We start from the raw sequence: 8,602 nt of genomic DNA, 5'->3' as shown, positions 1-8,602 counted from the left end.
CTTCTTCTAATTCTTCTTCTTCTTCTTCTTCTTCTTGGCAAAATGCCTGATATTTAAATCACACACACACACACACACACTCTCTCTCTCTCTCTCTCTCTCTCTCTCTCTCTCTCTCTCTCTCTCTCTCTCTGTTCTTATCTTTATTCTTTGTGTAGTTCATATCCTTTTCGCATATTCCAATTTGTCAAATCATGTCTCATTCTCTCACCTATATATTTTTTCACATCAAGCTAAATTTGATTATCATTATAGTGAGAAAATATGGTCGAAATACGGAGTGCTTATTCGTCCTTCAGGACGTATTCTTAAAAAGTGTCTAGCCGACCTTCGGTGCTTATGCTAATGAGGTAGGCGTGAAATACGTAAAGGGCAATTGACGGAAAGGCTGTTGTTTATATTTGTCACCGCATTTTTATATGTATTAAATTCAAGGTTATCGCCCTCCCATAAATCGCATTGTTGTTACAGTGACCTATATATGTCACTGCTCCCGTGGCCTTTTTTGTGCGCCCATATTACAAAATCTTCCCGGATAAACAGTATCATCCTTCCAGTCAAGCCATTGCTCAATCGTTAAAAAATCAAAATGGAACGTGAAAGCATTTTCGTTGGAGCAAGGTTTGATTCATATGAAGCTTTCAAAAAATCATTACGGCTTCATGAAAATGCGAAAAATGTGAAATTCATTATAAAGGATTGCAAAAAGGTAAGATTTTATTATCACAGAATAGCCCCCCCCCCCCCCCCTCCTCCCGCTGTTTTTTCTATTTAAAACAATTTTTTTTCATTATTAAAAAAAATAATTTCGCTGCCCATTTGTTCTTAATGCCTTTTATTAATCCTTTATTTATTTAAATCTACATTTAGCATACACTACAGTTTTAAAAGAAATAAAAAATAATACACATTTATAAAACGCATCACATCTATATCAATGCTTAGTTGTTTTGTTCTTCTTCACATGCCAAGCGTCCTTTCCTTCTTTGATTTTAAAGGGCAATATCTCATTTGTGACCTCTCGTCTCAAAACTGTATTAAGTCGGGTTGGTTAATATGTTGAAAATTGAATTTATAGCCAGAAATATCAGACTTGTGTTGAGTTTATATGAGCTATTGAGGAGAATGGCAACCATATTTTGGGGTGCTAATGCCAACAATTTATATTTTTGACCAGTTTCACATTAAATTCTACTTTTAAGCATCTGGTTCGTTCCGACATAATACCGTTTTGAGACGATGGGTCGCAGTTCAGATCTCCCCTAATGGTCTAAAATTTGTTTAATATGATATAATCTAATATTTATAATCTATTGATGAAAAGGGCATATTTATGATAGCATTGGTGACAAAATGAATAAATAATTAAATAAATAAATGAACGAATAAATTAATAGATGAATGAATAAATAAATAAATAACTATTCAATTCGAGCGGCAGTTTGCAAGTCGAGCGGCAGTTTGCAAGCAAGGTTTTTGAAGAAACCCTCACACTGTTGTCTTTCTGTATATTTGATTGCATGATGATATATGCATATCATTTCAACATCGATATATTGAAATAAGTATATAACATTCTCTTAAATCATCGCTTAAGGTAAAAAAAAATAATTCAGTTATAATCTATTCTACCTGATAACTGTTATAATCGAGTCGTCAGCCGCAGTGCAGCACCCACCGTAAAGTAAGCAAGGGCGAGTAGGCTTTCTCAATATCAAACAACGCGGCTTTTGTGAATCCAATAATAATAATAATAATAATAATAATAATAATAATAATAATAATAATAATAATAATAATAATAATAATGATAATAATAATAATAATAATAATAATAATATTAATAATAATAATAATAATAATAATAATAATAATAATAATAATATATAATTTATTCATCTAAAAAAAAAAAGGAAATTCGTTTACAATTCCTTACAACATAATAATATGATCTAGGCCTATCTCCTCAATTTAAATGTACATTTTCACGCTAACGAAGTGTGTTCATTTATTTGTATTTGTAGCCTACTCATTCTCATTCGGATTAGTTGATCATGTCTATGTGTACTTCATTTTAATTTTCTGATCTGTGCTTACTGCACCGATAGATTTTGTTGTCCTGTTGTAAGTAGGCATATATTCGGTGTTGAAATAATGTAGTCAATGATATTATTCCATAATATTTATCTTAGGTGATGTGCTCAGATTTCATCAACACAATAGTTTATGAACGGGTTATGTTCGAATGTAAGCAAGGAAAAATGAGAAAATCCGAATCTAAAGGTCTCAGACCTATTCAAAGGTAAGGTACAAATTTTCTATGTGATTTTGTAAACAAATAAATGATATAATAACTACTTTTCTTCTTATTACAAACAAACGGGAATTTTGTTCATTACCATAAAATCGAATTTTTAAATAGTTTACTCTCGCATCTGACAACAAGCGGAACGAATTGACCGAATGCTTAAGGCATTGCACTGTGATCCCGATTGTCCCGGCTTTGATTCCCGCTTCAGGCACTTTCGTTATTTTCCTTGGGCAAGATTATTAATCCCAATTTGCTCACTTGGACAACATTGGTGATTCCTGTTGACATCAGACATCCTCTTTGATGGATTATCTATATTCCTTCCTGGAATGCCCAGGCGACGGGATCTTATGGTGCCGTTGCGAAAAGGGCATCAGTAGCTCCCCCCCCCCCCCCCCCCCCCCCCGCGTTCAAATTTACATTATATTCTGGCTTTTTCTCATGGCTTTGTTAGTTGTTTTTCAATTTTAAAAATTCTTTCTTACATAGATAGAAAATAGGTAGTATTCCCCATTTATTCATTCACAAGGAGAAATGTGTCTTTTTAATCTATTGCAAGGGAAGACTTGTACAACCCAGGCATCAGCCGCAGTTCAGCGCCCAAAAGTGAGCTAGGGTCATGGCCAAACGGCGCGAACCGCTGAGCAAAGCTGCCCTATGTATTTGTTCGTTTGTTTCTTTTTTTTTCTTTCTTTTGTAAAATTTTAGGAAGGGATGGGAGTGTGATTTTTCTTCCTCTTTTGTCTCCTTCATACACCAAACAAGTGTCGTCCAAAACATATCATATCATTACCATAGGCATAATTACTTTTCCATTATTACCCATTCAGTCAGTCAGCACTGTCCACGGCAATGATTTGTGTCATTTTTTTCAGATCTTTCAAGCTTGGCTGCATGGCTAAAATACGATTATGTTGCCGTAGGAGTAGTGCCCGTGTTTGGTTCCTTGAAGTCATTGAAGCAAATCTGACTCATGATGCACACACGCCATCTGCATCCGTAAGTACAGTTTAAAGGCACAATTTAGTTTCTTTAAATATTTGAATTCATAGCAAGTATTCAAAATTTTACGTATGCCCTTTTGATGAATGCGCCCTTGTTTTTCAAACAGCAATGTGCAATGTTCAGTAAAAGCCATGACGTTCCTTCTTGTATCTATAAGTAGCTAAATATTAACTCACTTTACTTAAAATTTCGCCAATAAAAAATGGACCAAACATCTTGTCACATTTTCTTTTACACCACCACAATAGAATTTTGGTTTCCTTGTCATTTATTGACATTTTCAAAATCTATCAACGTATATGCCCTTCTACTTCTTTGTAATTTCTACCCCAGCCTTGTGATGAAAAACCCTATTTGAGATCATTATTTTCTGGAGTAAAACAAAATCACGCGATCAACCCCTCGTTATATTTTCGTCTCTTTACGCAAAAAAAAAGCGAATAGTGTTGACAGAATGAAGTAACAAAACAGATGAACAGTCATATTGTAATCAAAATAGCGGGCGCTCTGAATAACGAATTTGATATTAATGTAAGTTTTATTGGACATTCAGGCAGCGGGAATTCTACGGTGTAACAACTTTCAAGGTTTTAATCCACAACCCAGATACAACGGAGAGGCCATTTTGCACACATTATCCTTATTCTATCTGAGATGATTGTCACATTTAACTCCGAAAACGGACTTGCACGTGATAGATCGCAAGTTTATTTTGTATCTTGATATGCAATTTTTTATACCCTTTAATTTTCTGGGGAAAAACGATTTAACTGTAGCGTAATAGCAAAGCTATTTTGAGGCGTCCGTATTATCCTTTCTATTAAAAACAAAATAAACAAGCAAACAAAACAAAACAAAATATAATAATAATAAATAAACGTAGGAATTCTAGAATTTTTTGCCACAGCACAAAACGATAATTCTTTATGTCAAATCGATAAATTCGAGAATCAATCAGTGGTAAGAAATGATATAGGTGATGTTATTGGAATGACATAATAATAATAATAATGATGATGATGATGATGATGATGATGATGATGATGATGATGATGATGATGATGATGATAATAATAATAATAATTATTATAATGATAAGAAGAAGAAATAATAATGATGATGATGATGATGATGATGATAATGATAATGATAATAATAATAATAATAATAATAATAATAATAATAATAATAATAATAATAATAATAATAATAATAATAATAATAATAATAATAATAATAATGCTTGTTTTTTCCAGGTTCTAACAACATTTCCTGAAATGAGGCGAGTCCAGAAACTGACTTAGTGACGACTCTTCTCCAATTTAAATCGTTATCATCGAGGGAATTGATATCAGCCATTGAAGAAGAGCAAGGTATTAGACCGACGCCAAAAGATATTCAAAACTTGCGGCAAAAATATCGGCTGTCTGATAGTGAAGAAAAGCAGGCAGCCGAAAAAATTTTGGCAGACATTGTCATGAAGGGGGGAAGGGTAGATACTCATTTTGTCGACACTACTGATTCTTCTTCTGATGATATCCATTTCAGAGACATTATGTGTCTGACCTATCAGACTTCTACAATGTTAGAATTGCTATCTCATTTTGGTGATGTACTTATTATGGATGTTACTCACAACACTAATAATATTTGCTTGCCTCTTCTCACTGTTATGTGTATTGATGCAGACGGCAAAGGCCATCCCGTCCTGCATTCTTTCTTGCATTCTGAGGAACGGGACATTATGGTCAAACCTCTGAAGTTTTTGAAGGAATCATATGATTTCTCAAAGACGGCATGTATCTTTGTTGATAAAGATTTTTCCGAAATCGGGGCACTCTCGTCTGTTTTTTCCCGATGTCAAACCCATTCTGTGCTCGTTCCATGTTTCTAACGCCATAAAAAAGGCAATGAAAAAGAAGAATATGTCTTCTTCTCAGACTTCTACTATTCATTCTATTTTCATGGCCATGAAAGAAGAAGTAACAGAGGAGGGCTACTTGTCTTATTTACGAAAGTTTCAGTCCGTATTGCCTTCTCATGTTTTTGACTATTTCAATACTCATTGGTTCAGTAAGCCTCACTTGTGGGCTGCCCACCGGTTGGTGGACACTGTCAAACTCCATGTCACCACTACCAACCACTGTGAGGCATACCATGCCACAATTAAAAGAGTAGTGAAAGGTGCTCAAAAACTGTCCAATGTCCTCCAAGATCTCTTATTCATTGATAGAGATATTGACTTTCTGTTTTCTTTCAAAAGCCTCCGGTTGATGAATACGAGGGCAGTTGATTGTGGCAATCCTGTCATTAACGCTATAAGAGATGATGTAACTCCCTTTGCTGCGTCTATCATATTGAATCAATATTCTCTAATGAGCAAGTTGAGCTATGACATCAGATCTCACTCTCTCTCTGACAATACCTTTCGGTTGTCCAGACAATCAAAGTCCTACATTGCATCTCCATCTGAGTGCTCTTGTGAATTTTTCAAGAATTTAGACTTACCTTGTCGGCATATTTTTTTTGTTCGTTCTCATCTGTCATTACCTATGTATGTTCGTCTTCCTGAAGGACATAGATTCAAACCAAGTATACGCCATTCTCTTCCATCAAACGCTACGTCTCAAATTACTATTCACCAAGTTCCTTTGCCCAAAGCTCCCAGAATAAGGACAAGAGAGGCGAAATTTAACAAGGCAAATTCTTTCTTCAATAAAATGTCTAACTATCTGAGTCTTTTGGGGAATGCAGAATTCGATGAGAAAATGAATTTTCTTTCTTCCTTATTTGATAGTTGGACTTCATCATCCAGTGACCTGTATCACCACTCTGTTGATGGTGATGCTATTTCCAGCGAAGATATTCCTGGTCCTTCTCACTCCAGAATTGACTGCAGTAATTTTGTTGAGCATGCTGTTATAGCTAGTCCTGTTGTTGAGGCTAGTTCTCTTATTGTTGGGGAATGTTCTTCTGTTGTTAAGGATATTCCTCTTGTTGTTAAAGCTAGTGCCCCTATTGTTGAGGATAGTCATCTTTCTATAGCCCATCCCCCTTTTGTTGAGACTAGTCCTCTTGATGTCAAGGCTGATCTCCCAGTTGTTGAAACTATTCCCCCTGTTGTAGCAAGTTCTGTTGTTGATGCTATTTCTCCTATGGCTGAGGCTAGCCTTCCTGTCGTTGTACCTCCACCTCCTATTGTTGAGTCGACATCCATAAATATTACATCTCCTCTTGCGGCCATTCTAGCTCCTCTCCTGTCTTTTTTTCAAATTTGGTTTCTTTAGTGATGTTAGACTAAAACCGGTGCGTGTAAGAGGTAGGCCTAAAAATAAGCCAAATTTCACACGGAGAAAGCGAAAGGCAACTGGATTGATTCCCTTTTCTACATTATTGGGGAAAGGAAAAAGCAGTTCATGTTAAGGAGAGCTGTTGATGAAGTCAATAACCTGAGGGGAGTGCTTTATAGTACTTGCGATCTGAAGGATGCATTGCGGTTAGGAGCTGTACTATTGAGTGAAGATATTGAATGTTTGGAGGACTTGTTCACTATTACGGGATGGAGTGAGTTGATGCGCAGAGTTGATATTAGAAAGGACCAAGGAATAGTTTGTTTTAAGTGCAAGCATTATGATGATGGTGAGAGAATGATGACAAAATGTGAAGGTTGTTTGGAATACTATCATTATCAATGTGCCCGTTATGAAGAGAGTTATAGAATATCGAATTGGTTTTGCGAGGACTGCTTTTAGTTTGTAGTGTCCACTTCCCTTTGTATTCGCATGATGGTCTTCTTTCATTTTTAATCTTCAATTGTAATTTCTAGTCTCTCTCCTCAAGTTTTTACTGTGCGTTCCATTCTAGTTTAGGTTCTTGGTTTAATATTTTTTATCACTACATTGTAGAAACCATCCTTTCTGCTGGTCCCTCTGTTTACTCAATGTCCACGCAGTTCCCGTTTCATAATATTTTGGCTTTTCATCAGATCAATCTAATCATTTCCATAGCCGCCCAAACCTCCCCCCCTGACTGACAATTTAAATATTTCTAATATTCGTGTAAATTACTTCTTATATATTGTGCATAGAGACAATGTGTGCTTGTGTGTGTGTGTGTGTGGTGTGTGTGTGTGTGTGCGTGTGTGTTTGTTTGTGTGTGAATGCGTGCGTATAGTAGTTGTGTGTATGTGTATGAATGTCTGTGTTTGGATATTGCACACAATCGTCAAGATTATATCAATTAACTTATCAAATTTAATTGTTTTCAACTTTCGTCATCACTATGTCTAAGTGTCTATCTTAAGTTTTCAATTTAAATTCTATTCGCAAAATTACCTAAATGTGCAATAGTATCACAAGCTTTTTTGACATTTCCAATGATTCACCATCATCTGTGGATTATTCCGAAATGCTTTAACCGATTTATCAAGTTTGTTGCTCAAGAGTGCAAGTGGTCTTCTTGCTTTTTTATTTAAAGTTAATATTTTCAATCACATAATTGGTACTCTGTACGGTATTTTTTTAGAGACATCTTCATTCGAATATTTGTATTTTTTGTTTTTCTTGAAATGATGAAACATTCATTTTCAAGCATATGTTTATTATACAGAAAATTTCTAATGCTCATTAAACTCAAAATGCTAATCTGTTTTATTTAGATTGTTAAATTAATGCAGCTACAAATGATATTCGATAATGTGAATAATGATTGCTGTCAAAATTTGTGAAACGAACATGGTTAAAGAAAAAAAAATGTACAATGTAAATTAAGTTTGAAGTATGTGAAACAAAAACTAATGAGGGATATTTAATTTATAGAACTATAATGACGAAATTATCATTGATGTTAACTAAAACGCAGATATAATGAATATCTTCGATAGCTTTTCTTGCTGAAGATAATCTATATCGAATATGCATTTTTCAATCAATCGTCATATAATATATATATATATATATATATATATATATATATATATATATATATATATATATATATATATAATATATATATCAGTGTTATGAAATAACTATTACAATAAGAACATGTGTCTAGATGGCTGCCATCTAATGTGTACTTATTTGCAGGTCTGATAATCTAAATATGTTATGGTCTCATTCTTATTATGGAAATACTCTCGAAGGCAAAATGTTTTCCATTGCAAGAATGTTAAATCAAGGCCACAATTCCGTTCAGTTATTAGACCTGCAATTATGGGCACGTATCCCCCGTCTTACCGTTTGAAATGATTGCTACAGTTGTCTACCCTTTTCAAAAGCATTGAAC

At 34.5% G+C, this 8,602-nt stretch overlaps 1 protein-coding gene across 2 annotated transcripts; it reads left to right on the top strand.

The window, feature by feature from the left end:
- Positions 1-448: 448 nt before the first annotated feature.
- Positions 449-4,608, top strand: LOC144973331 (uncharacterized). Of its 2 annotated transcripts, none has more exons than XM_078915625.1 (3): positions 449-709; positions 2,193-2,302; positions 3,187-3,383. In XM_078915625.1, exons 1-3 carry the CDS (start codon positions 590-592, stop codon positions 3,323-3,325), a joined length of 369 nt encoding a protein of 122 aa, XP_078771751.1. In that variant the 5' UTR covers positions 449-589; the 3' UTR covers positions 3,326-3,383. The 2 variants fall into 2 exon arrangements, 1 of the variants encoding a protein (XP_078771751.1); XR_013645528.1 differs by lacking the exon at positions 449-709 and adding an exon at positions 4,573-4,608 and having other exon boundaries at positions 1,985-2,302; positions 3,187-3,310.
- Positions 4,609-8,602: the final 3,994 nt, after the last annotated feature.

The sequence above is a fragment of the Berghia stephanieae genome, chromosome 5 (genome assembly GCF_034508935.2).
Source record: "Berghia stephanieae isolate SIO BIC M18660-M18661 chromosome 5, UCSD_Bste_1.3, whole genome shotgun sequence".
NCBI classification, from domain to species: domain Eukaryota; kingdom Metazoa; phylum Mollusca; class Gastropoda; order Nudibranchia; family Aeolidiidae; genus Berghia; species Berghia stephanieae.
Note: the sequence above shows the minus strand (reverse complement) of the source record. Positions and strands in the feature narration are given on the sequence as shown.